The sequence below is a fragment of the Chenopodium album genome, chromosome 27, assembly GCF_948465745.1.
Source record: "Chenopodium album chromosome 27, dcCheAlbu1.1, whole genome shotgun sequence".
NCBI classification, from domain to species: domain Eukaryota; kingdom Viridiplantae; phylum Streptophyta; class Magnoliopsida; order Caryophyllales; family Amaranthaceae; genus Chenopodium; species Chenopodium album.
This window is the reverse complement of record NC_137860.1, coordinates 26,854,526-26,867,815: the sequence shown is the minus strand read 5'-3', so window position 1 is coordinate 26,867,815 and position 13,290 is coordinate 26,854,526. Positions and strand designations below refer to the sequence as shown.

Below are 13,290 nucleotides of genomic sequence, written 5' to 3'. Positions count from 1 at the left end.
TCCCTCCTCCATCCATAGACCACACCGACACACCTTACTCCCTCTGGTCAGTTCTCCGATGGTCCATAGCAAAGTTGTACCTAGGCAATTGCTCACAATGGTCAATGGCCACGTCGACGGTCACTGAACCTTTGTTTATTTTTTATTTACACCTTTTATTAGTATGGTGACATAAATGTGTTCTTTTAAATATGGATCTTGCTAATGAACGCCCCCGGGGCGTTGGATAAACATTTAAAATATTAACTAAAATGGTTTTACTTTGAGAAAGCATGACAAAATCACACGTCGATCAGTGTAATTAATATTAATTTTAATTTAATCTTTCTACTTTTAGCTAGCTTATCCAACCCCTCGGGGTATTCGTTAGCTTTTGCCTTTAATACAAGTTTAATATATGTTGGGTAATCTTGTACCAAAGTGATTCCTTAATTAAATACCCGAAATTAAAATCCCGGGTCCAATTTCGATTTTGAACCTGCCGGTTCCTAACTGAATCCGGTTCCAATTTCAATATCGGTACCCGGAATATTTACTCACCTGTACTCGTAATTTAACTTGGAGTAAATTTATCCATCACAATTCACAAATTCACAAATCACAAAAATACTCCTCATAATAAGTAGTTTGTCTGTTGTCAGCAAAATCTGTATACGATTGATTGAAGCACATCACCTCTCTCCCCTCATCTCAACCTTCTGTAAGTCTCCTCTCTCTCTTCATCGCAAGATCTTTACTTTCTTCTACTTTGATCATCAAAGTTCGTCGCTTTTTCCCCACATTTTTTCTGTTGACACTTTTTGACAGCATTATTAGATCACCCATCTTTCAATTTTCCCAGAATTCATCGACGATTATACTATATAGTTTTGATTATACCCAGATCTTTGTGATTTATATGTTCTCCCCTTTAATTTTTGTTGTTAATTTTGTTCGAATTTGTGGCTTTGACTTGATTTATGGATCTTAATTGATTTTAATTTTGATTGAATTTTGGATGTTAATCTCTTAACCCTAGGTTTTTTGTTTGATTGTGTGGAAGAAATTGGGAATTTTGATAAAATCTCTGGTGTTAAAGTGTACTCGTAGAAATTGGGCTTAAGATCGTAGATGTATATTAATTTTAGTTGATTGTATTTCTGTTTCCCAATTTTGTTCTTTGAATTTCATGCTGTTAGCTTTGATAATCTAGCGAATTGTTATCACGATTTTATGGGATTTTAAATTGACTTCTTTATATTGATCCTGACCCACTCAATTTGATTGTGCTGCCATCTTTTGTGTTGCTTTATTAATGTATAAAATTGATTTGATGTTATCTTTTGGCTTCATTGTGCTGCTTGAAAGATTGATAATTTGCTAGTTGAGGTTGTAATTAGTTTGATTAATTTTTTTTTCGTGTTGAGTTCGGATGAGGTATATCAGTTTGAACATTGATCAATTGTGGATCAAGGTTTCTTAAAAGCAGATGGTTTGCTATGATCTGCTACTTTTTCACTGAAGTAGTAACATTAGACATTTAGGTTGGTTCTAAATTTTTGACAGTCAAGTTACACGTTCTGTTAGTGTACATTTTAACAGAAAAGATCTTTTAGCTTTCCTCTAAAGAGGCAATAAAGTGTCAATAAGACGAGGAATGCTGTCTAGTTTTGATGGGAGAGTAATGTGGTTGTGGAAATCACCTTTAGCATAGTTTTTGATGATCTCTCTGCTGCTTTGTATCAAAACTTCCCTGCTAGAGGATTGAGTGTTTGCCAGTAATTGCTGAGAGCTTTTTCTCCCTAAAAAATAAATAAACTAAAATTGCTGATAACTTATAGAAAGATGTTTCATCTATGTTTCATCTATTTTTATATTTTATATGTAAAAATTTGTAAATTCTTTTGAGATAAATAGACAAGTGGTTTTGACTTTTGAGGATGTTTTCTGTGATTTTCTTCAGGATATTCTTGTATAACAGATTTCTTTCAATTTCCTTAGTAGTTCCAGAAAATTCTGTGCCGACAAATGATCTTAAGTTTTTATGTACTTGGTCATATGCAAGTAAACTTGATGTTCAGTTGTGATTTCTTATTTTAAAAATACTGACCTTTCCGGAGGGGGAGGTTAATTATGAAAAAAAGTTGATCTTGTTCCATATTAATAGTGTTATTGGCCCAGTTTTGTTCTTCGTCTTTGTAAAGTCACCACCAGACATGAATCCTGATGCATTTAGATACTTGCTAGGTAGTTGTGAGGTGCCTATCTGATATATTGTTACTTGAAGTATCTGGTTTCTATGATACCTACCCATGCTATTTCTCCTCATATTTTTTTTTGGTAGTCTTTCAGTACGTGTCAGTCTTCACTGTAAGTATGGAAGCAAGCAGACCCCAAAATGGAATTCAACTTTTGCTGTCTGCAGAGCAAGAAGCCCAACACATTGTCAACACAGCCAAAAATGGTATGCTTGCAATTATCATCTGTGGACGATGCTTGTATGTACTACCTATTGGTTTTTGTATGTGTGTCATGTACATTAACTAATATTACTGTCACCATGGTCATATCTATTTGTATCAATTGTCTAAAGCATTTCTTTCCTCCTTATAGAGCATTAGAAGCTTATGTTTGTGGCAATCACAATTCCATGTATTTATTGTGTATAATACAGTTGTCTTCAAAAAGCATCCTCATATGTTGTTTTATATTAGGGTGGATTTTACATGTTCATTATTTTTGACAACTATTATACCTAATAATGTGCTCTTCTTAGTATATATTTGACACTTCTTAGTATATATATGACATAATGAATTATGATTATGGGAATCATTAAGAATTCTTGCCAAAAAGATGGATTGTAAGTTCCCATACTCCATAAAAATTTGGAGTATGGTAACACCTATAAGCTGTCCATTATGGTTTCTTAATAAATTTGGCCTTGCTGTCAATTTACTTATTGTGTTTTGTTTTGACTTCATCATTTTGCCATTTTTTTTGTTTAACAGCCAAGATGGCTAGACTAAGACAAGCAAAGGAAGAGGCTGAGAAAGAAATTGCTGAGTTTCGTGCACAAATGGAAGCCGAATACCAGAGAAAATTGGCAGAGGTCAGATTGATAAAATTCTACTATTTGCTGAATTTTCTTGGATAATCAAATGCATGCATCCATCACCTGGATTACATCCATGAAGGATTTTAGAATCATGTTTTTGGATAATAGTCTGCTTAAGTTATTAAATTACTGTTTTCTTCCGTATTTCTGTCTCTTATTCTTTTTAGGGGTTCCTTTAAGAGTTTGAGGTTAAGGGAAAAGATATGTAGAAAACTGTATTTTTATTCTTCTCATCCAGTGCCCCTTTCCCTTTATCTCCACCTCCATTACTGATGGGCGTGATGCCCTTTTTTGCGAGATAATATATCAGTGATGTGGTTACTGGACTTGTATAGAAGCTAGGTTCAACATCTTCTGTAGCAATTCTATGTTATTTAAGCACTATTTTGAGTTGTCTAGACTCTATAAAAGTTGCCTTGTTTGAGTGTTTCCTTAAATTGTGTTTCCTCTGCTTTGAAATAATGGGAAGTGAAAGCTATCAAGATAAGTGATTTTTACATTCACATAGCTTTTTTGTATGTTCTTAAGACCCCTCGTTCTATTTAACTCTGCATTTTTGCCAATTTCTGCAGCGAGATTTTTTTATGCACTATTGTTAGCACTGTGCTTATCTAACTGTGACCATCCCTATATCAATGGTACAGAGTAGTGGCGACTCGGGTGCTAATGTGAAGCGTCTTGAAAAAGAAACTGATGCTAAAATCGAACAGCTAAAGGCCCAGGCTTCCAGTATATCTCCCGAAGTTGTTCAGATGCTGCTCAAGTATGTCACAACTGTGAAGAACTGATTTTTTTTTTTTTTCCTAAGAACTTTTAGATGGGTTTTAGTGCCCAGCGAAATTTCTTTACTTGGTTTCCATCTTCGGTGGAACGCCTCCTCCGCTTGAGACATTGAGATGGTTGGTTCTATTTTGTAATTGATTGTATTTTTTTTTCTCTGAGTACTGGTTTGCCTATTTACTGTGTAAAATTGCTGGTCACATATTTGTTGAACTGATAAATTCTTATTTGAAATAAATGCCCGGAATCGAGATGATGCTTTAGTTTATTTGGGGCTCTTATGAGTTCTCATGCTCTTTCTGTTGCACATTTCTATTGCTTTGTCAAACTTCCTGTGCTACTTTTGTACAAATGGTTCTCCATAGATGATCGTTTGTTACACACAAGCCTTTTTTTTTTTTTTTTTTTTAATTTGCAATTTTTATGGAGATTATATTTCTACAAGGTGCCTAAAATTGTTTAGTTGCAACTCATGCTCTTACGGTTCTGCTCAAGCTCGTTCTATGTGCTCCATGAGCCTCCATCACGGATCGTGCTCAATCACGTAGTGTTGCGAGGTGATTAAAATTGTTTTGTTGACCATACAAGTGGTGAAGGTTTAGTACCCATGCTTATATCAATCAAAAACCTCTCAACTTTTTGGTTTAGAGAAAATGTACGCACCATGTATTTGGATGTCAACCAAACAACTATGAGTATCACGTATTCTGTATTAGATTTTTGTTTTTTCCTGAAGAGAAGTAGTACTATACTTTTTAATTTTTCATTCTCATAGTCTATACGGAGTATTGTGTTGTAGCCTTATATGATGCTACACCTATTGAGTGGGTGTTTAACTTGTTTGTAATAGACGACCACAGCAACAACTAAAATTATAATTTGAGTTAATCACTTCTTTGTTGGTATCATTGTTGTTTATGATATTACTTCATGATTAATGTGTTAAACACAAGAAAATATTGGAGAAAACGGCTTAGCTTCGTATTGATTATAAACGCATATATATACACAATACATTAGGAAACCTAATTAGCCTAAAACTCCTAAACAAGATAAACTTTCCAAGAATACAATATTAACAAACCAAACTCTTGTCAGTGAACATAATAAAATAACATTGTTTTTCTAACAATTGAGACACAGATAACAAGTTGCATTTAAGAGCAGGAACATATAAAACATTATCAAGAGTTAAATTATCAGACAAAATAACTCTTCCTTCCTTCGTTGCCGTCGTGCTCTTCCCATTGGGCAAGCCAACAGGCGAAGAGATGTCATGTAAATCAGTGAAAAGATCAATATTACCAGACATATGGTTTGAAGCTCCTGTGTCAATGAGCCAATCAGTGGAATTATACGTACCAAGTTTATTGCCATCTAACGAAGAACCAGACTTAGCACCCTTTACAGCAGACATGAGTTCCTTCCACTGAGCATCAGAAATCGTTGGAACACTCCCACGATCAGAATCAGAAACCGGCTCATTATAATTACCACGAGAGTTACCTGCAGCACTAGCAAACTCACCCTTTCCCTTACCAGACGACCGACCACCACTACCTCCTCGACCACCACGACCACCACGCCCTCCACGCCCCCCACCCGGGAAGCCATGGAGCTGATAACAGTGATCCTTATCATGACCGGACCGTTTACAATAAGTACACTCAATCCGCTCGGAAGTCCGACCGGAAGCCGTACCTGTTGCATTAAAACCAACAGTCGCAGAAGAAGAAGAGGTCTTATGTGCCTCAGACACAGATTGCTTACGCTCATCAGCAACAACTTTAGCATAAGCAGCATTCATACTAGGCAAAGGATCACTCATCAACAAAGTAGACACCACAGAACCAAACTTCTTAGGATCCAAACCAAGACAAAATTGACGCAATAACTCATTCTCATGCATATTCTTTCGCAGCGGAACAAGTACAAGCAGGCAATTTCACATAACTAGACAATAAATTTTGCAATTTATTCAATTCACCATAATAAACTGCAACAGAACGACCTCTTTGCTTACAATCAGCAATATCATGTTTCAATTCAAAAATACGAGGACCGTTACCAAGAGAATAACGATCACGCAAATCATCCCACAAAGTTTTAGCATCATCAGGAATAATAACAGTAGAACGAATAGAAACATCAAGAGTATTATAAATCCAAGCAACAACAGTAGAATTAACAATACCCCACTGCCGAAAATCAGGATGCTTAGGATCGGGTTGAACAATAGAGCCATCAACAAACCCGAGCTTGCTCTTGGACCGAAGATTGTTGCGAATTGACCTCGACCACTCTTCATAGTTGTCGACAGTAAGCAACACCGGACAAATCACCAATTGAGAACCTTCACTCGGATGAAGATAATAATCGGTGAAAGGCTCATACTTAGAAGGAGGAGAAGGAGGTGGAGTAGGAACGTTGTCTTCGTCACCAGGCATCGCACACAATCACGAGAAACACACAACAAAACAACGCCTAGCACCACACCAGCACCACGCAGCACCTACGTAGCACCACGCACAAGAAACCACACGCACCTTGCAACACAAGGCAGCACCACACGCACCTTGCAACACAAGGCAGCACAGAACAGCAGAAGTAGCACGCAAGCACCACACACACGCACAAGCACACCACACCACACCACGAGCACACCACGTAGCAACGCAGCACACTCCAGCACCTAGCAGCACGCACTCAGAGACGCACCACACACACGCACCTGATGAAAACACCAAGCCAAAATTCGAGCAGAAATTAGGGATATATGAACCCTAATTCCTGGTAAAAAAAATTTAAACTTTGTGGAATTTGAAAAAAAAATCAAAGCCTAATCTCACAAACAATTTAATTTGCGGAATTAATGAGAAATCAAACCAAGGATCGAAAAATTCTCTAGAAATTATAGAGGCTGTGATACCATGTTAAACACAAGAAAATATTGGAGAAAACGGCTTAGCTTCGTATTGATTATAAACGCATATATATACACAATACATTAGGAAACCTAATTAGCCTAAAACTCCTAAACAAGATAAACTTTCCAAGAATACAATATTAACATATTTAACAAACCAAACTCTAATATAATGCGTGCTTATTGATTTAATTATTTTTAATAGCTAAACAGTACTCCAGGTTTTAGTTTCTGGTCAGTATTGTGCCACGCAGAGTACAATTATTGTATAATTAACAACGATAAAATGATATCTCCAAGTAAGTTTCCAACCTCAGCCGTTCAATGCGTGTTAGTTCATCGCACATTTGCACGGTACAAGAGTACTCGTATGAGATTAGGCTTAGCCGCTTGTTATCTTTTTCTGAATTTTACTTATTTTATCTTACGAGGTATTTCATTTATCTCTAATTTCTCTCATCTAACTTATTTAATCTTTATATTATACTTTCGCTATATTTTAAATATTTGTAACACAACGCTTTGATACACTATTTGAAGTTGTTATTAGAAGAAGGTACTGAAATAATGAATTAAAACGAGATGGGTGTGATGTAGAATTCGAAAAAGACGTACCAACATTTTATTTCTATTGAAGACAACTGAAGTGAAGAACCTAAATGCTACTCTTAAGTTATAAGGCCACAACTCCATAACCTAGCAGCCTAGCAGGGCTAAGGTTTTACTTGGATGACAATCATGAGTTCATGACATACCAGATTACCAGTATACCAGAAGGGTAGTGGGCTGTGTTTGGCCAAGATTCGGCATGACATGGAATGTGGGCCCACAGTTGGTCTAGCATTACACAACTATGTCACATATTTTTTATTATACTTGCAATACTTCTCTTTTCACGCTTGCCGATGCATTATTTCAATCGTTTATCTTTAATTAGCAATATGTAAAAATTATAAATGTTAGGTATTACAATAGTATAAACTGATACAAATCTAACAAGATCCTACATGACTATAATTTTTCTTAGCTATAAATCATTAAAGCTAGTCAGAGTGGAGTACATAAATAGTGTAAAAGTCAAACTGTTGCAACTTGCAAGTATAAAAAAAACGGAGGAAGTACTACATAGAGCGTTGGTACGAATCGGATGGTCATGTTCTCATGTTATAATCTACTATTCCCTTTGTCTTAAGGTTGTAATTCTGTTTTACGTTAATAGAATCTTGTGTCAAATGAAAAGAAAAAAAAACTTCTATTCCCTTATTTTTTCGCCGTTTGACACTTTGACTCAAAAAGTTCTCACCAAAAGTGAATACTTCCTCTGTTTTTTTTAGTTGACACCTTTTTATTATCACGCTTGCCAACGCATGTTTTTAATGCTTAATAACTTCAATTGTCAATATTATTATAAAAAGTGGATAGTAATAAAATATACATATAGACAATTCAAACAAGATCCCATATAAGTATGTTTTATCGTATCTATAAACCACAAAAGCGAGTCAAAAGCGTGTTGTGTGAATAGTGTAAAAGTCAAATGGTGTCAACTAAAAAAAAACGGAGGAAGTATGTAGTTCTAAAATAAAAAGGTAAAGAGGGAGTAATTGAGATTCCAATTCTTGACAAGTAAAGAGATAAAAATATAAAAAAATGACACATTTTGATAAATTTTAGCTAAATTTAATTGATTTCTTATTTAATGTGTGATAATTTGTACTTTCTCTGTAATTATTTGTTTGCCTCATTGTATTTTTGTGGGTCAATCAATATATTTTTTTGACTTCAAATCCTCACTAATCTATAAAAAAAAGATAGTCATATGAGATTTTGTTAGATTCATTACTATATCTACTTAAGAAATTAAATTTTTTATTTAATAATTTTTGCACGTATTTATGTTTTAAAAATCGTAAAAAAGTCGAATGAGACAAACAAATAGCAACAGAGGAAGCAGTAAGACATCTGATCTTCTACTTTAATTAGTGGATAGTGGATAATCCCTCTCTAGGTTTTTATTTAAGTGTCTTTTTTTTTTTACTTTGACACTATTTACATGTACTCTTTAGCCAATGTTTGTGCTTTTATACATAAGATTAATTATGGTCATGTGAAAATCTTCTTTATACATAGTTTAAAAATATTTAAATCATATAATTTATAATTATTAATAATTTAAACTATTATTAGTTAAAGAAAAAATTTATAAGTCAAAACTCCGCATGAAATGGCAAGTGTGCTAGTCAACAAGGGCACTTAAAAAAAAAGAGTATTTAAGTAGAAAAAAAAAAGTGAGTTAAAAAAAATATTTCCTTTGTATTCTTTTATTTACAACATACCTTTCGGGCACACTTATTTTTTAGGAGTTGATTACAGTAGTTTAGGTGAACGAGTGAATTTATCAAAATAATCCTAGCACCAAGAATAGAGAAGGGTTAGGTACTAATACGTGTAAATCATTTTGATTAATTTGTTTGTTAACATTATCTTATCTCTTCTTCATAGTATATGCCATAAAGGTGTGTTACAGATTAAAGAATTCTTACGAAATATTAGAAATAAAACGAAGTCATGTCATTTATGAAAAGAAGAGAAATATGTCAACAAATAAAGATAGCTTTATAAGAATAATGTGTGAAGTAGTAGGGAGAGAGGGAAAACGAGATAATCTCAATACTACTTGGAGAAGTTTGGCAACTCAACTTCAAAATCAATACTCCCTCCGTCCCTAAATTACATTCCTCTTTGGAAATTTACACGGGAATTAAGGAGGGAAGAATAAGACAAATAACAATAATTAAATAATGCAATGAGAAGTACAAAGATAGATTAGTTATTATTCATGACATGTCATCAATCCTTTGCAAAAAAAAAAGGATCAATCACATGCTCCTAATTGAAAATTTTTAACCAATCATATTCATTGTAATTTGGCACAAGGATTATGAGTGAGATTAGGTAAGGATGAGTGAGAAAACATTAAATATAAAACAGAAAAAGAGAGTTGATTTACTAAAAAAAAACTTACCAAAAATAGAAAGGAGGAATGTAATTTTGGAATACCAAAAATAGAAAGGAGGAATGTAATTTAGGGACGGAGGGAGTATAATGTAATGCAACTATTGTACTTTATTTCTATCATACACTAAAATAATTGGCATAGAATTAATTTGCATTTATATATTGAAAACTTAAATTGATATGCAATTAATTGGTCCTTAATAGGGAAAAGGGTCACATAATTTAATTGAAATAAAAGAGACCATATTAATTAATTTCTGTCGGACAAAAGGTGGGAGAACCTTGATTAAGATTTAATCACATAAAATTGTCCACCCAACCTGTTTCCACTATGATATAAGTGGATCATCCACATCCTATTAGGAGTAGAATCTAGTCTACTCAACTATTAATTTTGGATTTAATAATGATTAATTTTAAGTATTCTTAATAGTATTATATACACTAAACCCCAAAGCAAGGAGATCTTTAGAATCTAATCAAGTATAAAGATAAATCTACTTTAATTGCCGTTGTTGAGCTTAAATTTATGCATAAAGATTGATCACTTCAATTGTGTTTTTCATAACTTCCAAGGAAATACTTAAGAGTGAAGTACATTGTGTAAGCTAATCATGAGGATAAGGGAGAATCTAATAACCCAATCTAGGACACTATATTTAATTATCCATTTTCTTTCTTTTCTTCATTATTCTCATAAATCAGTGAGAATTTGGTGGCTCGATCACTCAAGAATAAAAAAAAAAACCCTCCGTTCCAAAAAGAACGACCCATTTGGCCAAAACTTTGTCCCAAAAAGAATGGCCCATTTTGCATTAAAACACCCACCAATTTGCTACAATATTTGTGCAAAATTAGTTTCCCCATATAAAAATTTGATTTTCCATGTTATTTTATTACTTTCTCTCTCTATTTTTTTTACAAACCCATGTAAATTTATCTTTCCAATATACTTTTACTTCTTTTTACTTAACTTCCTTAATACCCGCGTAATCAACCCAAATGGGTCGTTCTTTTTGGGACGGAGGGAGTAATTATTTTGGCATTATTTTGTTGTAATGTGAATGGTTCAAAATACTATTCAAGACATAATTGTTAATTTTGAAGTTTGGATAAATAGTACTCCCACCGTCCCAAAAAGAACGACCCATTTGGGTTGTTTACGCGGGTATTAAGAAAGTTAAGTAAAAAGAGGTAAAAGTATATTGGAAAGATAAATTTACATGGGGTTTGTAAAAAAATAGAGAGAGAAAATAAAATAACATGGAAAATCAAATTTTTATATGGGGAAGCTAATTTTTCACAAATATTGTAGCAAATTGGTGGGTGTTTTAATGCAAATGGGTCATTCTTTTTGGGACAAAGTTTTGACCAAATGGGTCGTTCTTTTTGGGACGGAGGGAGTAAAATATATCCATGCATTCGTTGTTTATGTGTTACAATTTGACCTTTGTTAGTACTTGTGTATCATATACAAGAATTGTTTTTTTTTTTATTATTTTTTTTTATTTTTATAGTTGAAGGAGTATTATTGGTTTTCACTTAATATGTTATAAATATGTTTAAAAACAAATATTATTATATTATATGTTATTTATAGCAGGTTAGATATAATGCATACGTAGTTAAATAAAATATTTGTTAAATAATTAATTAATAGAGAAAGTTATCACAATTTCTTATATGTGGCCAATCATACCATCCTAGTGGTTGATAGTGCATCCACTTCACATATCGATAATTTTAATGCAGCAACTTTTTGGTGCAGCAGGCCACACCATATCATGCAGTAGGGGTTACCCAAGTTTTTTTTGTTAGGGGTTAATTACTTGATTTTTTCAGTCGGGGTTACTTGAGTTACTTGGTCAGGGGTACGCGGTTAATTGAGGGGTTCAGACAGGCGAGGGATTCACTCGGTTAAGGGTTACTCAATCAGGGGTTACTCGAGGGGTTACTCGGTTAGGGGTTACTCAAATTTCTCAGTCAGGGGTTACTCGAGTTTCTCGGTCATGTCACATACAAAAAATTGGGACTCGAGTAACCCCTGATCGAGAAAATCGAGTAATCCCTAACCTAGAAACTCGAGTAACCCCGGCAACTCGAGTAACTCCTGATCGAAAAACTCGAGTAACCCCTGCCCGAGAAACTCAAGTAACCCCGACCACACGATACAACAGGCCGCATATAAATATTTGTGATTTTAATGTTATAATAGTAGTTTAACTAATTATGTTTGATATCACATAATTTTGCAACAAGTCTTGTGTGTAGCTAGCTACATAGTGTGACCATATATATTTATATATATATAAGACTCAAGGTAATTACAATTTTTTATGTGACCAACTGTACCAAAAAGTAAATATGTGTTCATTTAGATAATTTCGAGTAAGGGCCTGTTCACATTTACTGAACTGAACTGAGCTGAACTGAACTGAACTAAACTGAACTGATTAGAGCTGAACTGATGAAAGGAATATTATATGAGAGAAGGAAATTAGGAGCTGAGCAGAGCTAAACTGAACTGATTGGAGCTGATCTGAACTGAATTGAACTGATCGATTGGAGCTGAAGTGAACTGGACTGAAATTAATAAGGGCCTGTTCTCATTGACTGAACTCAGCTGAATTGAACTGAACTGAACTGAATATCTTATAAGAGAAGGAAATTAGGAGCTGAAGTGAACTGAACTGAGCTGAACTGAACTGAACTCAACTGAATTTTAACGTATGAGAACAGACCCTTGTTGTGAACATACCTTAAGTTCCTAATATAGGTTACGACCTTATAGCAATGGTCCAATGAGGTTACCTCAAATCATATAAGAATAGAGGATTATGACAATGTAAAAATAATAGAGATTACTCATAATCATAGAAACAAAGTGAATGTATCATTTTAATAGTCAAAACAAAAGAAAAAGGGTTCTTAAATGAACAAATGAAGCAATATTTTTTTAATTATTAATTGATGTTACTTATTATATAATGAAATGGAATGACTCATATAGTCATATGGACAGAATAAGTTTACCTTTATTGATAAATATGATTACTCATACTTGAAAATTAATTTCAAGATGCAGTTTGGAGATTCTTACGACGAATGGGATTTTGCTATTGTATCGGACCCTATGCCCCCACACGTGAGGGTGTGTGTTGAGATGTTACATCAAAAGATTTAGGCAACGTACTTTCTTTTGTTACCAAGCCTTGATACGTTGACCTTCAACTCTTCAAGGGCTTCAAGTCTTCAACTACACTACTACCGCTTAGTTATTAGCTTATTACAAAGTTTGCATGATTTAATTTGAATTTCTTTTTTATCTGATCCACCAAAATTCTTAAGTAAACAAGTATCAAAGTAAAAAATACTGTGATACACAAATTTTTTTTTTAAAATTATTATGAGATACAAAATATTTAGTGAATGAGCAAATACAAATAAAAAAAATACAATTGCTTACTTA

At 33.8% G+C, this 13,290-nt stretch overlaps 2 protein-coding genes across 3 annotated transcripts; one reads left to right on the top strand and one right to left on the bottom strand.

The window, feature by feature from the left end:
• Positions 1-590: 590 nt before the first annotated feature.
• On the top strand, positions 591-4,145 carry LOC145621109 (V-type proton ATPase subunit G 1-like). 2 transcript variants are annotated; one of them, XM_081675840.1, is made up of 4 exons: positions 591-700; positions 2,324-2,443; positions 2,991-3,091; positions 3,742-4,145. In XM_081675840.1, the coding sequence occupies exons 2-4, from the start codon at positions 2,356-2,358 to the stop codon at positions 3,883-3,885; spliced, it is 333 nt and encodes a 110-aa protein (XP_081531966.1). In that variant the 5' UTR covers positions 591-700; positions 2,324-2,355; the 3' UTR covers positions 3,886-4,145. The 2 variants fall into 2 exon arrangements, with proteins under 2 accessions (XP_081531966.1, XP_081531967.1); XM_081675841.1 differs by having other exon boundaries at positions 607-700; positions 2,332-2,443.
• Positions 4,146-4,952: 807 nt separating this feature from the next.
• LOC145619892 (uncharacterized) lies at positions 4,953-6,324 on the bottom strand. Its single transcript, XM_081674580.1, has 2 exons — positions 5,875-6,324; positions 4,953-5,789 (listed from the first exon to the last, which is right to left on the bottom strand). Exons 1-2 carry the CDS (start codon positions 6,322-6,324, stop codon positions 4,953-4,955), a joined length of 1,287 nt encoding a protein of 428 aa, XP_081530706.1.
• Positions 6,325-13,290: the final 6,966 nt, after the last annotated feature.